The sequence below is a fragment of the Takifugu flavidus genome, chromosome 6 (genome assembly GCF_003711565.1).
Source record: "Takifugu flavidus isolate HTHZ2018 chromosome 6, ASM371156v2, whole genome shotgun sequence".
NCBI classification, from domain to species: domain Eukaryota; kingdom Metazoa; phylum Chordata; class Actinopteri; order Tetraodontiformes; family Tetraodontidae; genus Takifugu; species Takifugu flavidus.
Genome location: NC_079525.1, coordinates 1,474,167 through 1,498,584, shown reverse-complemented (window position 1 = coordinate 1,498,584; position 24,418 = coordinate 1,474,167). Strand labels below are relative to the sequence as shown.

General features: G+C 45.3%; 1 protein-coding gene and 1 long non-coding RNA gene across 2 annotated transcripts in view; one reads left to right on the top strand and one right to left on the bottom strand.

The window, feature by feature from the left end:
• LOC130526996 (B-cell lymphoma/leukemia 11A-like) overlaps nucleotides 1-11,569 on the top strand; it is a 30,138-nt gene extending 18,569 nt beyond the window's left edge. The window contains exon 3 of the mRNA XM_057035008.1: nucleotides 6,244-11,569. Coding sequence (XP_056890988.1) covers nucleotides 6,244-8,261 — 2,018 coding nt within the window. The 3' untranslated portion in view covers nucleotides 8,262-11,569. The remainder of the gene's footprint in view (nucleotides 1-6,243) is intronic.
• Nucleotides 11,570-15,218: 3,649 nt separating this feature from the next.
• LOC130526997 (uncharacterized) lies at nucleotides 15,219-17,523 on the bottom strand. Its single transcript, XR_008950912.1, has 2 exons — nucleotides 16,918-17,523; nucleotides 15,219-16,818 (listed from the first exon to the last, which is right to left on the bottom strand). It is a non-coding gene; the product is annotated as an uncharacterized LOC130526997 (long non-coding RNA).
• Nucleotides 17,524-24,418: the final 6,895 nt, after the last annotated feature.

The window sequence follows — 24,418 nt, the reverse complement described above, 5'->3', positions numbered from 1 at the left end:
CACCACAACGTCTCTCAGTTCCTTTTGCCGTTGGTTTTCCAGATCATTTCGGTAACTACCCAAAATATTATAAGACATAAAATACATAACTCCTAGTCAGTCATTTATCTTGGTTTAAACATGAGGTGAAGCCTTCTTTATTTATATTTTCGATTGGGTAATTAGAAGATTGCATATTGCACAACAACAGCACGTCTTTCAAAGTGACTAGTGAGTTCCAAAGAAATAGGGATGGTTGATGACGGGACTTTCCAGTTACAGGCCAGGGTCATTATGCTGTTGAGCTCCTTTCAAAGGTCTAAAATACCTGTATTCTCAATCAAGCTGCTGATAATGAACACAAGCATTAATGCGGTCATTAGAGATCTTTAGTCTCCGTCCATGCAGTGGTGTGCTGTCCTCCTCGGTTCCCTGCGTGCTTGTGGAGGAGTGTATAGCAGAGAGGTCAGATACGAGGCCTGTATGCTCCGGTGAAGCCGGATTGTGTCCTGGCAAATGGTATGCAGGCTCATAACGCGCTCCACTCGTCCAATAGCGGGAGACGAAACAGTTTTGACAGTGTCGAATGTCCTGCCCCGGGGGCCTTATCATCCTCCGCTGCTTGCCTTCCTCTCTCCCCTCTTTCTCCTCTCCTGATGCTATCTTTCTGAGATTTATGCAGAAATGTGCAGCTCGCCGACCTCCTCGGTCCCCCCTCCATCCTTTCTGCAGGGACGCCAGCCTGTCATAAGCTGAGCTATGCAGAGATAGTGTAGCTAAAGGCTGCTGGCCTCATGTCTTACAGAGGCTTTTTTTGTCCACACCCTTCCAACAAAAATGATGCTTGTAAAGAAAAAAAAAGCCCATATGCCGCTCTAAATGTTGCAGAAGTGGAAATGCTTGCTTTGTTGCCATCCACTGTATTCAGAAATATTCATTAGCCTCTTTATCTCTGGTCTTTTTTGCCTAAGCTGCAGATTATTCAGACATTTCCTTGACAGGTTACTTTTGACACTTCCCCTCTGAAGTGTTCACAGACTCTTCAACCATCTGGGATATTGCTGGATTCCAAAAATACTCACGCTTGATTAAGTCTACTTTATGTACCTGGATATGTGTGCTTAAAGTGACACTGACAGTGTTTGCTTCCTTTGATTCCGCTCCTTTATTTAATACCTGCTCCACCGAGTGCAAGCTTTTGTTGACGGGGTTTCATCCTGCGAGGTGGATACCAACTCGATAAATAATCTCACTGGATACTTGCATAAGCGATAGTCCATTTAATTAGACTGGTTAAGCTTAGAAGCCCAGAGGTCTTTTCACTGTACCGCTGATGAGAAACAACGTTGTGCGGCCTCCCACTGATGTTGGTAAGCAGAGAGCAAATAATGATCCGCGCCATACACACGGCTGGTCTGGCCTATTATAAGGTCTGCCGGGTGCGAACCGCGCCCAGGCACTAAGCTGTCCAGCTGGGCTTAGCTGGACTAGATGAATGGATGGAGGGATAGAGAGATGGATGAACGGATGGGTGGGTGGATGGTCAGTTCAAACGCAGTTCAAGCACAAAAAGATCAAAGGCAATAAGGTTACACGGGGGGAAAAAGGTAGAAAACTGCTGATTTTGAAATGATTGTAGCGGATATCATATATATCATATATATCATGTACCAGTGTATACACGTGCACACATTAATTTATCTTTTGTGTGTGCCTCATGCAGTCATCTCTGCATTAGCACTATCTGTCCTTGTGGCTTCCTGTCAGATCAGAACTCAGATTTTAGAGGAAGGCGTTCAAAAAAAAAAATGGAAGGTCAAATGTTTTAAAGTTTGATCAGTGCCAAAGCTGCAGCCAGCAGATTATTTATTACTGGGCACAGGCCATCAAAGTCCTCCTTACCTTGGACATCTGCCTTCCTCTTTGTTTCCCAATTCTTGCTGCATTGTTCCCATTCCTGTCTGCCTCAGTCCTTCTTCTGTCAGGTCTACATTCTCGCACATGCTACCTTTTCCTTGAACCTCCCTTCATGTGGCCCACTCTCCTAATTGTCTAGTTTGCGTCTCCCAACACCCGCCAAGGTTGCAGGCCCTGGGCCATGCTGGATTTGTGAAAGACTTGGATTTAGGTCTGTTGAAGTCTCTGGCTGACTTTCTGTTTACTAAACCGTATTTCCTGCATCCGGCTTTGTCTGAAGAACAAGTGTTGGTCAAACAAACCTTTTGTCCGTGGCCAGTGGCTCAACATACAGCACCAGGACAAAGGGGTGTGTGTGTGTGACCATGTGTGCGCTGTGGGGATAAAGGTAGTTATTTATACACACTAAGACAGAAAGGCAGAGGAATAGATTTTTTAAAATTTTTGATGTAACCTGCAGTTTCAGTTTGAGAGAAAAAAAACATCAGAAGGTGCCCATAAATTACCTTTTAAAATGATTTAGCTCACTTATTCTCTCTGCATTTTGTTCCCGTTGGTTTAAAATAAAGAGGTGGCATTCATGGAAATGGGTTAAAAAGTTAAGTACGTGTTCATTTTTCAAGGGCTACGCATGTACGAAGCAGGTGACAACATCCAAAAATGAAAAAAAAATCTGTAATGGGTGCCTCCAGCACTGCTTTGCATTCCCAGTGTCTTCCTCTACTTGTCCTCTCTTGTTTCACCCTTCACCTGGTCCAGACCTGCCTATGAATACCTTAATGACATAAACAGAGTCGTAATCACATTAACACCAGTTATGGCTGAGGCACTCTTAAGAGGCACTGTATTGACAACCCTCTGTCATCCCCAGGCTCTCACTCCAACACCCATAAACACTTATGAATATTGGCAAAGACCTGCTATTAGCATAATCACTTTCCAGGATTGCGTGAGTGCTTCTGCCACTGATAACTTCAGGAGCCAACAGGTCCGTGTGTCTGTGGGGCTGCTCTTTTCTCCTCCGTCTGGAAAGACATGCAAGCTAATCCTGTTAGCTCCTTTCTCCATTACCTAAATGACCAATATGAGTGAGAGCTGCATGGTCACACCAGGCCAGCGTGACCCCCCCTCCCACACCGTCCTGGCTTGGTCAAGGACAAACAAACAAAAATACACGGGTGAAATGTGGATGAGGAAAAGAGTTTCCTGAGGTTGGTACAACAATGGTGGGTTTGATGGAGCGAACAAACGACACCGTCGTTGACCGTTTTTAGTGCATCATTAACCTTCCAACGCGGGGTCAAGGTCACGATGGTGCTGGGGTCTGTTGTTTTGTTTGTTTACGTCAGCCCAACAGTTTTTTTGGATGAAGGCATTAAAACGCCAGTAAGGTCACTCTTTGCACACGCGTGTGTGGTGATTGAGAGAGCCTCGCACTAGACTTTGGGGGGTTGGGTCACTAACAATAGAGCAATCTGCATGTGAAAATGTACTTGGTGCCTCAGTCTCCTAGACTGTGTAGGTCCGTTGCTTTGTCTGGTCAACACTGCTGTCTGGTGTGAAAATGGTGACTGTAGCAGCACAATGGGTGCGAGCCGCCATAAATTCCTCGGCGACCTTGCATCTGTTGGCCTTGTGTAGTTGTTTTCTTTTTCCTTTTTGCGTTTGTGTGCCTGACAGATGTGCACAGTGTCCGTAACACGCAGCCACTCGCCGCCTTTTATAGAAATACACGGTGGGGCTCGTAACCAGCATTTGTTTTTATTAGTTCTGCTCTTTACTTCTTTATATTTCTCTTTTTCCTATGATTATCATTCTTTCACTTCTCCGCTCCTGATTCCCCGGTGCTCTCGCCGTTCCCCACTATGTGCTGTCCTCTGCCAAAGTCCCCCTTTTCATCCGCTCCCATGAAATGGCAGCTAAGAGCTTGTCAGTGTGGTTTCTCCTCTCTGCTGATCCTATTTCAAAGGGACCTGGAGATCCAGCATTAGTCCGAGCTCTCCAGCCCCAACTCTCCACAGACTTAGAGTTAATGGAAGGAGAGAAACAGACAGGCCGAAGCGAGAGGGAGCTCCCTTTTATTCCATTATAGGACATACTCATTTATAAGATCATCCGGTCTCTCCCCCCCTTCTCTGCTTTTCTCCCTGCCAATACAAAACCCACACAACTGCCTTGAAGGCTGTCAAATGCCTTGTCTGTGTATCTTTTCTCCTTTTGAATAACTGTCCTTCTATCTCTTTGAGGACATCCATTAAGGACAATTGTTGGCTTATTTAGATACCTTCTCCGCTGTTGTTGTGAAACCGGGCACGGTTTATCATGGCCTGTTGACGCCCATCAACACATCAGCCTCCTGAACAGGAACACCAATTATCACGGCTACTTGTGGTTCAGTCCACGGGTAGACTTGTGATGGCGTAGCGTGAGACCGGCCGTTGTTTATCGATGAGAAAATAAATCACCAATCAGCTCTGAAGTGTGCTTGGACTGTCGTTCCCTTCACAAACATCCTGGGTTGCCATTAGGAATTTCTCCTTTGTGCCAGAATTATCCTTGTCCATCCGTTTTCCCGTACGCTTTCATGATCAGCGCCTTCTCAGAGATGTATCAGAAATATTCGTTGACAAAATCCTTTTCTTTGTCATCCATATGCAGGTGAGGAATGGGCTGCAACCAAATTAGTTTTATTATGCACATTTCTGTTGAATTCGTGAAAACCTGCACATACAGTGATCAGGAAATGCACAGCTAAAGCTAATCTAACGGGCATTTTTTTTTTGTTCTTATGAGAGACGGAGCAAAAAACCTGTATGGGCAAATGGGTTTTTTATGATGGAAAAATTCCATAGTGGGTCAAAGCCCCTTGCAGGTGGCAGCAATTAACTGTAATTTTTGCAGATTGTAATGATCCATAATTTACCAGCGTAACCCCTCCTTTTAACTCTTTTCAGTCAAGAGAAAAAGGTTTGTGTAGAGGTTTGATTGGGAACACGTTTTCTACCGCGCTTCGGGCTTCAAGACAGATTTTCTCGAGGGGTCGCACGAGACAGAGAGGAACCATGTGAAAAATAAATAAATAAACTGGTGTCTTCTGCCCTCAGTTTGAGTGTGAAAAGCATTTCCCCCCCCTCACACCCGCCATCTTCTCTTCCCTACTTTATCAATGCTTTGTCTCTCCTATGCATGGCAGCCTTTTAAACATGCAAGACTGTCCAGCCACCATCTTAGGGATGGCTCGTGCCCCCCCACACATACACACACCTGCCAATTCCCCTCCCTTCTTCTCTTTTTGTAGCACAATATAGGCATGGTTTTAGGTTCAGTGTCTGTAAATGACTTTAGAAAACTGCCCTCCAGTGAAGTAAAAAAAAAAAAAACAGCAAAAAAAAGCTAGAAGATGAAAGAGGGAGCCCATTTGCAAGTGGCGGATGCTTCTTGTTTTGCATATCTCTCACTTCTGCTTTCCCCTTCTTCTCCTTTTCTATCCACCTGAGAGGATTTAAATAAATCCATAAAGCATGAAATATCAGAAATAGAAAAGTAATGCATGAAATGCATTTTTCACAGGAGCCTCGCTGCCCACGCAAACACACCATTTCTTCCTCCCCAATATGCTTTTTGTGATAAACACTGCTACAGTTTAATAACATGTGACCTGTGGTTTGTGCCCGGCATTAATATGCAGCATCAGATACATGTCCCACTTTAGCCCAGCTAATTCTGTAAACACAGCATTGGAGGAGAGATGAGTGTGTTTAACGAGATTAGGCGCACATTGTCAGGCAAATCTCTGGTCAGCGTACAAGTGCTATTGAAAGTCAATTATTGTTTGAAATATTCCTGCGCCCACTCAACTGTGTAAATTGTATATTTTCTACATGGGTTATCTTTCTTTATTGTTTTATTTATTGGTTTGTCACAGGAAGTGAATGTCAGTTATAAAAAACATGGAGAGTGCTTAATTAATCTTCTTGCTAAAGTCAGTTAATTTCACATTGTCTTAAATTGCTTTGTGTGTGTGTGTGTGTGTGTGTGTGTGCGTGTGTGTGTTCTGGTAAGAAACTGCCTGATGCTTTTGGTGAACATTATATACCACGTTGAAACACTATATATTCACAGTAATATTACATGTGGCATACTTTGAATGTGCTAAAAATAAAAGACTGCGCTGCAAAACTAACAGATAAATTCAGACAGTTTTTCCACATATTGACAGTCAGATTATTATATAGAACAACCGGCTGTTAAATCATCCACGTGTTATTTGCGTTGGATTTTTGGGTATATAAATTTGAATGATGATTATTATGAATTTTAAGAGACCTCCCTGTGATCTTTTTTCAGATAAAGATGAGCCGAGCAGTTACACCTGCACCACCTGCAAGCAGCCCTTCACCAGTGCCTGGTTCCTGCTGCAGCACGCCCAGAACACCCATGGCTTTCGCATCTATCTGGAGAGCGAACCAGGCACACCCCTCACGCCCCGCGTGGCTGCAGCTCCTGGGATGGGCGGAGACTGCGTCTCCTCTCAGCCGCCCCTTCATGCTGTCCACCTGGCTGATGGGAGTCCTTATAGTCTCCTGAGGATGCCGGGATCGGGATCTGGCCGGGAATCAGCATCGACACCGCACGAGGGTCGCTATCCCCGGACCCCTCCGCTGTTCAGTCCGCCACCGCGCCATCACCTCAGCCCGGATGACCTGGCCCTGGCCACCCATCACCCCAGCGCCTTTGACAGGGTGATGAGGCTGAACTCAGTGCCACTCGAAACTCCTCCAAGTATGGACTTTTCTAGGCGCCTGCGTGAGCTTGCTGGGAATGCTGCTGGTGCCTCCCCGCCCCTGTCCCCTAACAGGCCCAATCCTATGCAACGGCTGCTGCAGCCCTTCCAACCAGGTTCTAAACCTCCATTTTCAGCTACACCTCCTCTCTCGACATCGCAATCACCATCTGGCTCACGCTCCACCCCTAACGTTGCATCTAATACCATCCAACCAGGGACACCTCTCAAAGCAAAGTCTTGTGAGTTCTGTGGGAAGACCTTTAAGTTCCAGAGTAACCTAATAGTTCACCGCCGCAGCCATACCGGGGAAAAGCCTTTCAAGTGTCACCTCTGTAACCACGCCTGCACCCAGGCTAGTAAACTCAAGCGACATATGAAGACACACTGTCAGAACAAATCTTTGGTGCCTAATGCCAAGTCAGAAGATGGCCTTTCAACTGCAAGCTCCCCCGAACCTGGCACCAGCAATTTAGTGGGCAGCGCCACAGATGCTCTCAAGTCCGTGGTGGCCAAGTTCAAAAGTGAGAACAATGGTTTAGTATCTGAAAATGGAGAAGAAGAGGAAGAAGAGGAGGAGGAGGAAGAAGAGGAGGAAGAAGAGGAGGAGGAGGAAGAGGAGGAGGAGGAAGAGGAGGAGGAGGAGGAGGAGGAAGAGGAGGAGGAGGAAGAGGAGGAAGGAGAGAAGGAGGAGGCTGAGAGTAAAGCTGGAGTTGAACAAGGGGAGGAAAGGAATGACTATCGTTTCAGCCTTCGGTTAGAAGGCGCTCGCCACCACCAGAATAGTGACGCTCTGCACCCGCAGCGCAGGAACCTATCCAGAGAACCTGTGGTCGATGATGAATCTGCCGTGGAGTCAGATAGAGCAGAGGATGGAACCACTACGATCAATGGACTGGGACCTCTCTCCACTGACCTATCCAGGAAGCTTCTGGGTGGAGGGGTCAGCCCTCGCTCTCTGAGTCCACTGTCCAAGCGCATCAAGGTAGAAAAGGACCTTGACCCACCCACGCCAACATTCCCCAACTCAGAGAATGTGTATTCCCAGTGGCTAGCTGGCTACGCTGCCTCACGGCAACTCAAGGACCCTTTTATCACTTTTACTGGTGGGGATTCCAGACAATCGCCTTTTGCCTCTTCATCGGAGCACTCATCAGAGAACGGCAGCTTGCGCTTCTCCACTCCACCTGGCGAGATGGATGGGGAACGGGTCGCCTCGGGACGCAGCAGCACCGGCAGCGGAGCCAGCACCCCCCACGGCAATGGCAGGCCGAGTTCCAAGGACAGCCGCCGCAATGACACCTGCGAGTTTTGCGGAAAGGTGTTCAAAAACTGCAGCAACTTGACGGTGCACCGACGCAGCCACACTGGAGAGCGGCCATATAAGTGCGAGCTGTGTAGCTACGCTTGCGCCCAGAGCTCAAAGCTCACGCGCCACATGAAGACGCACGGACAAATGGGCAAGGACGTGTACAAATGTGAAATCTGCCACATGCCTTTCAGTGTATACAGCACTCTGGAGAAACACATGAAGAAGTGGCACAGTGACCGCCCTCTGACTAATGACATTAAGACTGAGTAGGCAAAGAGCAGCACAGTGGCAGCTCTCTCTCTCTTAGCTCCCCTGGTGAAGACACGACCCTGGCTAACAAGCCGATATATGAGGGGAAAAGGACATCAGGGTTTGACCCCAGGATGTGAGTTTACCCTGTTAACACGCCCGTCTGGAAAAGCTCAAGGCAGAATCCACCAAGGGGCGAGACATTGAAACTTTTTGAGCCTTTCTATTGTGCAATAATTTACAAGTTTTTGTATTTTTTTGTAACTGGACAGCATGCTTGGTGTGTTTTGGCTACTTAGAAAGAAAAATGTCCTTGGCTGGGCTTGGTTGAACACGTGTTGCTGTTGATAACTGTTGATTTTTTTCAAAAACAAAAAAAAGTTAGTTATGAGAACCCATGCTGCATACAGTACATACTGTTTTACATATCATGTACAGATTTCTGTTTGTGTCATATTATCAAACCATCCAGACAAGCAGGGTTACACTTAAAAATGGATCTTTGTGAAAGATTTACCATGCAAGACTGAGATGAGATATACAAATATATATATATAGAAATATAGAATTTGGCTGCCTATGTCCTGCTAGGCACTAGTGCCATTAAATATTTCCTTGACAAACAGCAATGAAATTAACAATATGGTGTAAAATGACAACATAGAGTGCCTTGGATATTTTACCTGCATCAGTTAATCCTCCCTTTTTGCTATAATCTCAGAGTTTCAGCTAGACAATATTACAGGACATTTTTTTTGTGCACATATGGAATAAGCAGGTCCTTGCATCAAGCACCTGCATGCCCCCCCCCCCCCCCCCCCCACCGTCATTTTGTGACTTAGTGGAGCGTAAGGAACCAGCTGAAACAACAACAACAAAAAAGATGTATGTATATCTCTGGTAAATCATCTATCTGCCTGACTCGTGTACATTATTATTCTCCAGGTTATGATTCTGTTTACTGGCATGTTACATGCTATAAAGGAGTAGGAGTGCTGTGTAGAATTGGTTTCACAGTTGAGGTTTTCCGGTACATCAGTACCATGCTGAACAGTGGACTGACGAGTTGTTTCAACCAACGTGAGCTCTTAGATTTCCTCTTTTTCGAATTAACAATTTGCAGTTGTTGTTTTGTTTTCTTAGCACAGAATTACGTTTCTTTGGTGTCACCAGTGTTGCCAGCAGCCATTCGCAGACCACGGAGTGGGTTTTAAGTTGTTCTAAACCAAGCAGGTTTTTGGGTGACAGGGGTTAGGGTGAGGGCTAGGGTCAAGGGAGTGGGTATGGTATGGGTTGACTGGGTGTCTTTACAATTCAATGCATATGTCCTTATTAGTGCTTACTCTCTTGAAAAGATTAGATCTTAGTAAATCCTCAAGTGAAACCTTATTCTTGTTGGCCCATTAGATGAATAGTCCCAAACAAAAGTCAATCTAATCTTAGTAAAAAAAAAATCTAAATTTTATTATCCGTTCTATACATGATTTTATATTCCTTTTCCTTTAACATTCTCAAGAGCTTGTTGTGGTAGTTTCTTTTCCCCCACCCATTAATATTGATGATATAGCACTTGTCACTCTGCCTTGGATTCTGTATCTGTCTCTCTAATCGGAGGTACAGTCGGTTGAGTCTAAAACGAGCACCGGATTTCACATCTGGTACTATCTATGTGCACTGTTCAATTTTCCCAGTTTACAGTCAGACGCTCAAGGGGAAACTTGCTCTTATGCTGACAGATTAGTGTGGTGTCATTGCTTTGCATTTAAAATAAAAAAGGAAAAAAATGATTGAAACTCGAACTGGTCGCCAGCCATCGAGCGATAAACATCAGGCTATCAGTGCAGGAACCGCCATAGAAACATCCTGCCTCAACAACCACAGAAGTGAGAGAAGAAAAATAATCCTACAAAATCGAATTTTGAATGATAAGTACATTTTCTTGCAGAGTTTTTAAAGTAACACTTCAGTATCTTTAGGGGAGGGGCTTATTTAAGTTTGTTTTTATTTTTTGTTTAATGTTGTTTCTCTTTGATCACTATGTAATGTGTAATGAAAATGTCCTTTTTTCGCCTTTACTATACACAAGTCTTCAGGTTGAACAAAAATTTGCATCGGGGAGAGATTTATGATATATAAATATATAGAGAGAACTTAAAACATAGGAAAATGCACACTCCTGTAAGTTCCTATGCTCAAAACACATCTATGGTCGACTTTTTTCCTGTATTTAGAATGGTATTTGAAATTAATGTTCACTTAGCGTAGGCACTTATAGTATTTATGTTGGAGCCTGTATTTTTAACTGTTTGCCTGTACTCTTTAAAGGTTTCAATGTACCATTTTTTTTCTGTAGTGGAAAAAAATCCCAACAAGCTGCCACCGTATATTTTCTTAATTTGGCAGGATAATATATTGTGAATAATTTGTATGCTTGAAAATAAGTATGTTTTCGAAAAAGAAAAATGTTGAGGTGTTCTCCGGGGGTGAGGGGTCATGTGATGGCCTTTCCGAGCAGTCCTGCTGGAGTAGCCGCAATGAGGTAAAAACAGGTGGTTGTACATATCCTTTTAGTTTTTGTTGATATATTTTACTCTCCTGCCATTTTTTATGCAGTAATGCGAGCTATTGTTGGGTTTTTTTCTCGGTAGCCAACTTTTTATTGTCCTTGACCATGTACCACCTGATAACATTCCAGCCGTTTTTGAAAAAGACCTTTTTGTCATATGCAATCAATTCTACATCAATCTGTAAAAGAAAAAAGAACAAAAAAAACAACACTTTTTTGCTGCAGTTTTGTTTTTCTTCGCCAAAAGAACCATGGTGCTTTATAATTTAAATATGGTACATCTCATATGCAAGGCATATACGAAATATCTGGGGGAAAAAAGACAAGAAAATTCGGTACATGCTGTCATTGCTGATGATGTTGAGGTACATTTGCCTTTTCATTCTGATTTCATCCTGTGTTCTGTATTTACTCTCGATTTATTTGTTCTGAGCTGAACTTGAAGTTGACCTGTGGCATTGGTCGACATTATTTATTAAGACTACACACGTACACACATGCACACATGCTCTGTTCAGAACAGAGCCAATGCAAATCAGATCAGTTCTTTTCTCTCCCTCCTGATGAATTGTGATTGCTTAATTTGTCTACTTGATGACCAAAGGTCATTGACCAATATTGACTCAACATGCAGGGTTTCTCGTTGAGGTTTTTCAGTTATGGAGATGCCACTCTATTTTCAGCTGTTGTCTGCATTATTCTCTTCACTCAGCCATTTTTTGTCTTGAAATAAATAAATAAAAAGTATTACATACATATTGCATTGACGCTTGGGTGCTTTTGTGTTTCATCAGCATTGTCGGTTTTAAGTAGCACTGTGAGGCACTCGGATCCACAAAACCTTCACCATATGCAGGCACCAAGTCCACTGTGTACATTTGATTCGGCGCGTTTGCCCTGCGCAGCTTGAGTCGCCCATCATGGGGATGGAGGTTCACTGCATATCTCCGGTCTGTGGCCTTGTCAGGTCAGCAGAGCATCTGTGTTGTATCTCCAACAACCCTCCCATCCCCTCTTGGCTCTCCCCCCTCTGTCTCTTTATTTTTTCCCCTCAATGTGAGCTGTGTTCACAGCCTTCAGTATTTGTGAGTATGTGTATATATAAATCTAAATCTAAATATATATACCTTTCCCAACTGAAGCAAAGAAAGGTGAATGTGCCAGAATCTCTTCGTCCGAGCGCTGAGCTGTTTGCCTAGCAGGGCCAGATTAAAGTTCACAGATAGAGAGAGGTTCCTGCTTAGGCCAGGTGTTGACAGTTAAGATAAAGCAGAGTCGCAAGGAAGTGGGGGGGGGAGGGCGGGTGTGTGGAGCGAGGAATTGTTCGCCCGTGTGTGCATATACACACACACACTTGTAATGTTCAGCGTGGTAGTTAACACCTCCCCCTCTTGTCTTCGATCACCCAAGTTCAATGTCAAGAGAGCAACAATGCTCTGGCCCACAAATCCCGCCACCAAACAACTTGTGCATAGCAGGCATAGTTTTCCCATAGCAGACTCTCAGCCCTTGCCTACCATCCCCGGGCCCCCTCCTCTCGCTCCTTGTGTAGACATATGTCCTTAACTCGTAAAGACAACAGGCGCAGCTCTTTGACTCGAAAAGTCTGCCGTGGCGGCAGAAACACTTGGTTTTCATTTGCGACCAAAAAAAGGAACTACAAACAGAGTTGTGCTACCTTTTTAACTCTTTATAGGATAGATGGATCCTACCGAAGGCTAGAAATTAGTGGCTCATTACAATAATTAAATATGTGCAACCCCCTCCCATCCTTACACACACACACACACACACACACACACACACATGTTTCTTCTCCTCATGATCTGTCCTGGCTTGCCACTGTGTTTAAAGCAGCGGAGGCCTCCCAGGCATAGCTGGGGAAATCCTGGCCAGGAGAGACTCAGTGCGCTGAATTGACTCTCTAATCCTCCTAATATGCCACTTTTCCCCATCTGCCGCTGCTCCCTCTGGTTTCCTCCAACTTGATATAGAGGCTCATTCCTCCATATCTCTACTATCCCTCCATTTTTTTTGATCATTCTCTCTATGTCCTCTGTCACGGTTTATTTCTCCGTCCATCCCTCTTCCTCTAATTCTTAATTTATTTTTTTGTCTTGGGCTCGAGTTTGTCTCTCGAGTTGCAGCGGGCAAAAGGAAGGCTGACGAGCAAAGATGGAGAGGCAGACTGCAGCTGTGCCTTGGTGCAATGAAGGGGGGCCTGGTCCGAGCTCCTTGGAACAATATAAAAGCACTAATCACCCAGGACAGCTGACACCCACTGGCTGACACACACACACACACACACACACACACACCACACACACACACACACACACACACGATCTAAGGATCGCTGGGGTAGGGTGAAAGGAGAGGAGCACTGCCCAGACAAGACTCGCAGGTTAGGCTCGGCTACAAAACAAAGTCTGTGTTTTGTCTATGGACAGAGGTGCTTGGGGGGCTGAAGGTGCTTTCTCACAGACGTCCACATTCTGTGTGTTGATGCGTGCAGACGCTCCTGTACTAAGACGAGCATGTGCACACATGAGAACTTTAAAGGCAGGAGCGTGTACACTTTTATTGTGCACTTTTTTGAAACCGAATCAAACACACATGCTGGAACCCTGACCACATAATCGACTGCGTGCACACACGCGCGCATGCACCCACACCCACACCCACACACACATGCACGTCCACACCCACACACACATGCACGTACACACGTGCATATACAAAAGTGTCCTCGGGAATGTGACCTTTTCCCAAAAGCCTCCCTTTCCTGCCCTGGCTCTCCTCCCCCTCTGGTTGTGTGAAGACTGAAGGGGTCAAAGGTCAGGTTTTGGGGGGCTGGAGATTAGGTTTCACATGACTGAGCACCTTTGTTGCGGCAGGCCAGCAGAAAGGAAACGTCCAGGAGGGTAGCTGTGTCTGTCTGAAAAACAGCGGAGAGGGGGTGGGGTTGGGCAGAGGGAGATGGATGAGGCTGAAGTTGAAGTTTGCTCAGGATGAAGTTGAAGTGCAAAACAGCATGAACACGCTGGACAGAAGACAAAGGTGGGGACCAAGGGGGACAGGATTTGAACCTGTGCAAGGCGAAGCTCAGCTACATTCTTTGCCCTTTAGCTTTTGCGCTACGACTCTCCCTCCTCTCAGTTCCTCTGTGGCCTTGTGGCTTCTGTGCCGAGCTGTGGCCAGCCAGTGTTGTCAGTGCCCGCTTGCTGCGCCGATCCAGCCCGTGACCACACAGCGAGAAGAAAGCCCCAGCCAAAATAGTAAACTGGAGCAATATCCCCCTTCCTCCACCTTCTCCTACTCTTTTGCCCTCACAACATCTGAGTTGTGGCCCTGGAGACAAAATCTACGATGATTTGCAGTGAAAATGTTGGCAAAGGCCCACATTACTGCGCTTATGAAATTTCGCTTTAAATCTCCTTGTTCTTTTGTGTTTGCCCCCCCCCATCCTCGCCACATCACAATTTTAATAACACTTTCAACTAAATGAGTCACAGGAGCAGAACTGGCACTCCTGATGGCTTCCAGATAAGGTGAAATCTTTGACCCCTCATGGAAAAAGGACAAGAGGTGAGTAGGACAATGAGGAAGAGAGCCTTAAACACAACACTTACCATAACTGAGTGGACTCTTTGGAGTTTACACTGTGCAATCAGATAGAAGCCATAACTTCTAACTTGGAGAACTGTTTATCGATACACTCAAAGAAACATGCCGTCAAATGTGTGGTTGGGGTTTCCTTAGGTGCACTAAAGGGGCGATTCTTGACAGAGCATGAGTTGTTGCATGAAGGCAAGAGGAGGGCCACGGGGGTGAGTGAGTTAAGGTGGGGCCAGGGCGGCTGGAGAGCGGCTGATCTGACCTTCAACCACTGGGTGTGGACCTCAGCATGACGCTGAGTTCTGTTAACAATTATGGCAGCGTGTGCTTTTACAAGTGGACACAGACTGAAATACGCATATGTGTACATTTCTGCATATAACTGAATTACTGGACGCTCATATCTCCATGGCGTTCTCCAGGTGCATCGCCGCTGGCAGAATTTACACAGCCAGTAAAACAGGGTCATGTTATCCATACCCTCTGAGTTGGGAGTTATTTTTATTTCTCCTGTATGTTTACTGTCCTGTGAATCTAGTCAACACCTGTCTTCAAGTTTCTGTGACAGTTATGGCTGGACAGTAATTTGGCAAATATGACTTTTACAGCTCGTAATCCATCTCGCAGGTTTTTCCATATTATTCCAGACTTTGTTCAGTGGCTACTGAGGATGGTGATTCCACAAGTCCCTGTGATTTGTCCAGCGAATATGAGCCCACAGCTAGAGAACTCCTCGGCGCTGCCGACCAAGAAAGGGCAAACAAGCCAAGAAAAAACAAGTTTCTTTATACATGTATATTCAGTTTTTTTTAATCACATTTAATTTTTTTTTTAACATTCTTAGGGGGGGAAAGCGTAGAAAAGACTCTCTATGGAGAAAAGATGTTATCTCCATGACTGTTAATAGGTCAGACTGGACTTACATCATTTCCGTCCCGGTCAAAGGCTGTTTCAGTTTGAGTCTTGGTTCAAGCCGGCGGTGAACTTTGTAAGCTGATCCAAGGTAGTTTTCTGTGGCAACTGGACTGTTTTTCTTCTCTTTTGAAGATGTTTCGCCTTCTATCCAGAAGGCTTCAGTTCTGTAAGCTGATGAACTTTTATGAAAGAAGAAGCATTAAAAACAGGGATCAATAACCTCCTCCTTGTCTCCCTCACTGCTTGGCGTGTGCTTAACCTGAAATATGTTTTCAGTGAGTCTTAATTACAATAAAAATCTACAAAAAAGGAAATATTCCAGCTTTCCCAACACAACAGTCACTGATGACTATATTGAAATATGGTCTCTTCGTGTTTTATTTTTTCTATTTCTGACTATTTCAAGGTTATGTAAAACTTATTCAGGTGCAATGGGTCTATATGTAATCCTTACCAGCCCTCTATCTTGTCTTTTATTGCTCACCAGGGGTCATGAGGAGTGCTTGAACTCAAATATCAGAGGGTAATAGGCAGGAATACACGATGGACAGGTCGATGGTTCATCAGAGAGCACACACGTCATTTACTCATATTCACTTGCATGCTTGTAGCTGAAAATGTACAAAGGCAAAAGTAAAACTTGAAAACTTCAGGTGGGGATTTGCAGCAAGGACCTTCTTGCTCTGGGGCAACTGTACTAACCTCTCGCAAGTGACCCGTATTTTACCCAGTGCATGTCCTTCTCTGTTTTTGCATGTAATAAAGGTAGTGTAACGGCAATGCTGACCCTCCCCCTGGGGCCCAGTAAAGCTCTCTGAGTTAGTCCAGCTGTTGCAGGGGTGACAGCAGCTAACATAGACCAAGGCCGTGGGGTGAAAGGGCTCTGAGAGTTTCAGGAAAATTCGGAGAACTGCAGCACCACTCTAGGTTCACTGCAGGTTCATTTCTGAGGCCCAGGGGTCAAAGAAGGGGGGGGGGGGTTAAAGGGTGGGTGACTGCAGGGCCACGGGCACATGCTCAACTTGTCAAAATGATATTTGTGGCTGCCCTGCAGCAAACAATTTTTGTGCGTGACCTTTTAGGGTTTTCCACTTGTGATTCACTAATCAGGTATGAATGGGTCTATTTTCAAAGACATAAATATGGCAATCCTGAAAGTACACCTTCTCACCCTCATCCACTCTCTAAATTTGTTTGTTTTTGTCTGCATAATGCTCTGCCCAAACACATAAATCCATAGGATACATGTTGCAGTTGTCCCACCCCCTCCGGGGGTCATAGCAGTGCAGTTGGCTCTCCTGGACCAAGCCTCTTCTGGTCTTTATGGGGCCAACCAGTGGTATTTAGCGAAGACACATTCATTGTGGGCCTCCTGTCCTACAAAGCGCTTGTCAGTCATTGTGCGGAACTTGCGTTGATTCAATGCTGCGCTCGGCAACCCAGCTGTTGTCAAAAGACCCAAGGCTACGCCACAAATGCCTGAAAGAAACAAACAAACAAAGGCGTAAAAAACAAAAATGCAGGACAAAAAAGGGTCACAAATAACGAGTGTACAAAAACCATCTTGTCAAATTGCACCTTAGGAGCCTGTCTTCAGGAACAGAGAGGGGTAAGAAGCTTCTGAACAGCCCCGGGGCACAATGGGCATTTTGGCCTCTCCTGTGCTACTGTTAGCTAGGCCCTTTGGATGAACTTGTCTCTTTTCAGCTGGCGCTCTCATACCCAGGTGTATCCTTGTGTGTGTAGCCACAGCACTGACATCTGTTGGCCCCAAGTGCTCCATTGAAAATAAGACGGAGAGCGAAGCGAATGAAAGGAGATAAAGTGCAAAACAAGGATGAGAGGAGGAATAAAAGAAGAGTGGCTTCCTTGCTTTTCAGGGCAAGGACAATGTTCAGGCCTTTCTCCCACGCTCTGTACAACACTCTCTCTGGCCCTGTGGTCTACTTAGTGTCCAAGACCATCACGTTCTATTTTAATACAGCGAAAGTAATTACTGTTTTTAATGGGCAGCTTTTTTCTAAAAAAAAAAAAAAGAAAGACAGACACTTTGTGCCCAAATGAACAAATTACATTGTTTTTTGTTCTAAATGTAAAAATCTAAATTGATTTTGATGGAAAGGAATGCTAAAATCCTGGCTAAAAATCATAATAGTTTCTTCTATTTGTCACAACAAATTACTGAGTTGGCCAAACATGTGAATCATAACCCCTCCCATCCCCCCCCAGAATATAGATTGCTAATATTGTGTCCATGCTTTCCCAATATTGCAATCATCATGTAGATCTCTTGGGTTGGTAGCCGGCCAGCCAGCCAAGCAGCCATCCAGACGGGCCAGTGAATGGCTCGGTGCCAAGGCCAATTGAGAGGTGCTGCTGTAGTGGAGAGCCAGAGGGGAGATGGTCATCCATTATTCATCACTAAGCCAAATAATCCCCAAAAGAATTGGTCTGGTCTTGTCTGGCCCAACGGTTGGGGAATGGATGGGATGGTCCGGGGGTAAGAGGGGAGGGTTTTTCGGGCTGGGGGATGGCAGGTTTGAGGGTCTATTTTTTTTTCTGCGGAGGTTTAGTAGGTTTTTTTTAAGGGGGCCGAATGGGGGTAGCAAGCTCTCTGTAAAGGGTGGTAGTGTGGGTGTGGGGACTTCTTTGAGGATTAGATGCAAATATGTCTTTGATAGCTTTCACAGTCTGGGAGTCCCATTCTGTTTATGGATATTCATATTAAGTCTAATCTTTGGAAACAATCCCTGGCATGGAGGAGTGAGAGGCTGCTGGGATGGGGATAGAGTACAGAAGCAGCAGGGGGTTCTGGGGGATGGAACCGACCTGAATGGGGGTCTTCTTTGACCTAGATCAGGGGCAGGGCCAGTAGAAAATCTGATGCTGTGTCAGTGTGGTTTGTGCAGTTGTAGTAGCAGCAGATCGAAGCCCAGGTGAAAACAAACTCTAAACAAGAACAGAAAGAGAAACACGTGCTGTCTGCACACTTACCTGCGTGTTGTTGGTGATGTCACTGCTTTAGGTGTATATCTCATCCTGTGGCCACCTGCTAATGAGACTAATATCAAAATGACCATGGATGGAGCTTCCATTGATGTTTTAGACAAGGGTAAGAAGACATCTCAGAATAATGAAGTCCCCTCTGTATATTTGACAGTATCACATTGCTTAATAATCTAGATATAAGATTAGATAACATCATCTTTTGTTTAAGAAGTGGGGAAATGTTTCTGTGTTGCAGCAAAGGGTTGGAAACAAGAAGAGAAGAGCAGGAAAAAGTAAATGTGCATTGCAGGAGAAATATCACGGTGTTTCATCGGAACCATCTTCAGACGTGTTCTCACCTGAACTGTGCACAGGGGACGTTTGTCATTAGCAGTGAGTTTGGGGTGTTTGTTTTGGGAGCGTCAGTCATGAGTGATTTGAGGTGGGAACCATGTGGACCAAACAGAGTCGGCCCTCCTTCATGCAGCGGGTCATGGAGCCAAGGGTGAGGGACGTTTTTGTTCTCTTTTCTCCTATCCCAGCTGGACCTGTAGCCTCTCCCTTCCCTGTAACCTTCCCTCCCCCATTTTCCCCTCCCTGTCTGGGAAGGCCACATAGAGCTCCAGGTCGGGTGGTTCATGAAGAGGATTTCCCTCTAAATCATATACTCTCTCTCTTTGCGCGTGCATGTGTGTGTATGCTAAAAGGGGGGTGGGGGGTCCTCAGGGGACACTGGGGAAAGGAAGACAGCCAGACAGGAGATCATCTCACCACACAGCCAAATGCAAATGTGCAGATATTACTATATATCAATTATGTCCCACTACTCTTGTATTCCAGAAAGCCTTTAGATAGACACTCATGTATTGGTTCCATTCGGCGCACAGTTTTAAAATAAGCTCCCAAACTGCAACTGCACATGTAGGTTTAGCATCATTGACCATTGTTATCAGACAGACTTTTTTCCGTGTTTGCTGGCCAGTGTTGCTATTTACATCACGAGCAGACAAAACGCTGGTAACAATGGACGATAGTCTCCATTTGAATGCTTTCATGGGGTTTAGGGGGGCCACTGGCGAGTGGGAGGGGGTGTCGCAGCTGATACTGACCAGAGTAAATGTGTTTCTCTCCATAAAATAAGAAGGGAAGGCGCTGTGCTATGCGTATGCTAGTGGGGATGTAGTGGGCACAACAAAAATGAGTGGACAAGACAGTTACATGCATGTCTGCTTGTGAGATGTGTTTGTGTCTGTGCACGGACTGGAGGGGTTTGGGGATCCTGGGACCCCTTTTCCCAGACATGCACTGACCTTTCTAACCAGACAGGGAAAAAAGGGACAAGGAGGGAGGGGTGAGGGCAGGAGGGCACTGAAGGGCGCATATGTGTGTGCTGGTTTACATGAGTGTGTGAGGCTTTGCGAGTCCATATTCATTTGTGTGTGTGTGTGTGTGTGTCTGTTCGTGATGCTCTGGATCTCTGAACCAGCAAGATCTTCGCAGTCCTGTTGAGTTTGGTGTTTGATCTGGTTAAATCTCTCTCCCTCTCTCTCTCTTTCCCTCATCCTCTCTCTTCGCTCCCTTTGTCGGCCCAAAGTCATTGTGTTTTCCCTGCAGTGCTCTGTATACAAAAAAGATGGTGCTCTTAGGGCACGCCAGATTCGGACCCTTGCAAATCAATTTGTCTGTGGAAGGGGTAAGGACAAGGAGGTAGGATGGGGGAGCTCAGTGAGATGGCTCGGTGAAAAGACCGAGGTATGCAACTCTCCCCTTTGAAAGCAATGTCACACTCGCTACTCCTTTTCACCCATTTGTTACAAACTATTAGGAGGTTTCAACTAAGCCAATTAGCACAGACGGACACTATTCTGTGATGACTGTAACCTGTGCGCTACATTTTTATTCACAACGGCATTTTCCTCGTGAAAGTTTCCATTAATTTTGAAGATATAGATGAAAACAATAACATGACCATCAACAGTTGGATTTTGTTTTTGTTTTATTAAATGTGGATGCACATTAAGTGCCATGTCTTATTTTACCGCTGTCAGTCACGATAAAACATGGAGGTAAATCCAGACTGACCCTGTCGCTCTGAGAGGAGGCGCAGACATTGATTGTGGTTGTCCCTCTCCCCTCTGGGTGCAGACAGGACTCTTCCCAGGGCACACAGGCCTGAGAGGGCCCTTGCTTGAATGGAACGCTGATGATCAATACCTGTCACTTCTGTCTCGTCTGGCCGGATCTCTGCACCACTCCATGCATGTATGCACACATGCAGGAGTGGACAGAAGCTGCCTGAACTTGCACACGAGTACAAAATAGTCAATGTGAAGATGCACATTATAAACAACAAGGAATAGTGCACACAACACATCTTGTCAGCTGGACACACACACACACACACGCACACACACACACACACACACACACACACACACACACACACACACACACACTGTGACAGCAAGGTCAGACAGGGCATTCAGACCCAGACACCAGTTTCTTCTCTGGGGTCAGACCACAAGGCCAAGGTCTACTCCCAGTAACCCCAGTGACCCCTCCAGGCACTGTGTTAACAGAACGATGGGGGGATGGTTCAAGGAAAAAGCAATGACTTAGAATAAAGGCACTGACGGTAATACGCCGGTTAATATTTGCACTCGTACATATAAATATGTATTAACGTGGCAGATAACTGAATAAAGCTCTTCTTTGAGCTCAATACAAGGAGAAAAATGAAGTTTCGTAACCTCAGCAAATGCTTTCTTTATCAGTGTGAATATGAATAGAGAAGAAAATAATGTTACAAAAAAGCAGCAAGGGTAAGAAGTCAAGTAAAGCCTGCTTCTCTTCTGTAACTTCTGTCCATTCATTGGCTTGAGATCTCGCTCTTTCTTCCTCTCTCTCCCTCCTCCTTCTGTCCTCTTACTCAAGAGACCCTTGCACTACCCAGGCACAGAGATAAGAAAGTGGAAGGGCCAAGTTAACCACTGCAGATAAGCTGTAATTGCACGGTAATAAAAAGATTGGTTGAAAAAAAAAAGACACAGAAAGTGGATGAAGAGAACCTGAGAGAATGGACACAAAGGAGTGAATTGAGGAGCCAGAGAAATGAGTGATGTTAGTTGTGACACTCAGGTTCACCGTCAGTTATCACCGAGGGCAACCTTTTGCTCATTACAGTCGTATGTATGGCGCTCAGGACCGGTGGCTGCATTCACACAATCACTGGCAGCCTTGACCCCTCTGATAAACAGCAAATGCAAACGAACTCGCTGAACAATCACTTCTCTGTTCTGCTGAGTTGCTCAGTCGTCCTGTAAAACCCTTGTTATTGACACGGACATCCGTGATCCTGAAACAGGCTCTCCCAGTTTAGCACATTTTGCATCATCACACCTTTCTTTCAAAAACTATGTTATTGATTAAATATCTGCTCGCTACATACTCCAAAAGTACAGTCTGCAGATGTGGGATCCAAGTGTATTAGAAAAAAAGTTGAACTTTTTAATGTAATTTACTGGATATTTTAGTAAGGAAGTGATTTTTGGGGGTCCGACAGATCAGAAATATTAGCCTGGAATCCACAGGTATGCAGAGCACTTGCAGAGTGGAAGATTTTTTGTCTCTAAGACTGTCAAAAGCAAGGTATACATATTAAAAAATCTGAAAAATAAATATAAAAACTAGAATAAAGACCCAGTTATTAATTTTGACTCATGGCTTTCGATGTAGGCAGGCAGGCAGTTATAACACTGTCACCAATAGCTATCTATTAATTTAAAGATGAAATCACAATGCAAATGAAGCCTTTAGCCAATGAAAGCTGTTTCCACCACAAAAGGAATGAGAGCATGAATTTGCATCTCTCTCTTTCTTCCTCTCTCATTATGTCACTGTTGGGTTTTTTTTTTTTTTTTTTTTTTTTTTTTACAGCTATAGTTAATATAGCCATTTAACTAGCAGCAATGAACTTGCTTTTAGGTTAGTTCATTTAGTTCATCTGCCCAACCTGTTGCTACAGGTGTGACAGATGACGCCAAACTCCTGGATGAGCTGGAAACTGAATCCAGGCTGTGTATGTATGGCACAAACACGGTCTTGGATATACAGGTGCCCTGTAGGAGCTGCAGAATTATTGAGGTAAAGACAATATCACTTATTTTCAGCGTGCCTGTGATCATGGTGTGGTATGAGTTCCTAAGGTGCTCAACCATTGCATTATGTGCTACCTTTTCCACACAGACGAGGGGCAGATAGGTGAAACAACTCGACATGGGAAGAGAAAGAGTATTTCATTTTGCAATTCTTACCACAAAGACTTCTCATTCATGCTGTAATTTCGAAAGAGACTTGTCTTTGTAAGGTTTAAGGCGCATTTATGCAGAATTCTGAGAGGCATTCAGCCCTTCTTTCTCTTTTAAAAAACAACTTGAAAACACCCCCTAAAAAAAACCCTGTCTTTGGAATATTGAATTTAGCATTCAAATACGAGTAAATAGTGCGAACCTTTATAAAAATATCAACGTTTTAAAGCCAAATTGAACAGCTCGTGACCATGAATATAGAGCTGGTTCATTTGAGATTTTTAAAAGAGGAAACAACAGGATGAATAAATTGCATATTTCGTGACAAAGTCCTTTTATTTCGGAGGTTGCTGCAGCTGAAAAGCGACTTGTGTAACAGGCAGGTTTATGGTTGGCTTACTTGGTGACCAGAAGCCCTCACTTCCTTCCTCTCTGCTGCCCTGGGGAGAGTGTGTGTCCTGTTCCTCTGTTCCTCCAGGGCTGCGTGTGCACGTATGCGAGTGTTTTCGGTCACACTCAGCCAATCACACGAGGTCAGGTGAGATGAGGCCTGGTTCCTGATTCCTGGAAGAGTGGACAGCTGCAAAACCTCAGACAAACGCCACAGCGAGACAGTTAAATATACAAGCAGGACTCATTATCTCTTCTTCTCTCACTTCTTCACTCTCGGGTTGTGAAGCCCCGCTGGGCGCTGAACTTCAAACCTGCAGCTTGGTACTGTTTTATTTTAGCACACCTGTAATGTAGGAGGGTTTTCTTTAAAATGGAACGTGGAACTTTGCTAATGCAGCGTCCGAGCACCTTTTCAAATCTAATCATGAGTTATCTCCAACTCCTCTCTCCTGTACACATACTTATCTGAGGGTCCATAACGGCGTCTCCATATACTCTGATCCCAACAGACAATGATAAGATACCTTGGGCGGAGGTAATCAGGGACAACCCCCACAAAGCGCGTGTGCACGCACACACACACACACACCGGTCAAACAGGTTGTCTGCAGAGTATCATAGAAAGGACTTTGCAGTGATGCACCGGTGGAGCTGCAGCCTCCTGCTCTCTCAGCTCTGTGTAAATACACTGCTCGTTGTTTATACAGCCCAGTGTGGCTTCAGGTTCCAGGGACCATCACTCCGTGGGCCTGGGTCAGATCACCAGAAACACACACACACGCACGCACACACTCATCCTAATGCGAACCAGACTCCCCCTCTCCCTCTTTCTTAGAGAGAGCGGCCGTAGAGAGACCGCACAGAGTTGGCCTCTGGCCAAATGGACCAGCGGAGCTTGTTTGGAAAGCTTTCAGTCAGAAAGCCACTTTTTGGCAGGGGCCCTGTGAGTGCTGCTGAGCCTTCTGAAGCGGGCTGGAGCTGCTAAAATAAATAATGGTTAAGGCCGAGGGGGTAAGAGCAGAGGGCCGGGTAGGGTGGAGGGCCGGGTTGGAGGGGGGGCGCTCGAGGAAATCGGGCGACTGGAGGAAGGAGGTAGAAATGAGGCGGTGGGTTGATTTTAGAGACCGCGCCTGTAATTATATCTGTCAGTTGACACCGAGGCACTTCGCCCGCCAACGCTCACGTTTCCCCTTGCTCCCTTGCTGTCACCAAAGATAGGGGGAGACGGAGAGAGAGAGTGTGTATGTATGCATGCGTGTGCGTCTGAATTTCTGTGACTTCATACGCATTTTTATGTGTGCATCAGCATGTGTGAACAGTAGTGAAAGCTCCCCTGGTGATTGTGTGGGACTGTGCGTGTGTGTGTGTGGGTTTCTGTGTTGGTGGGCCTG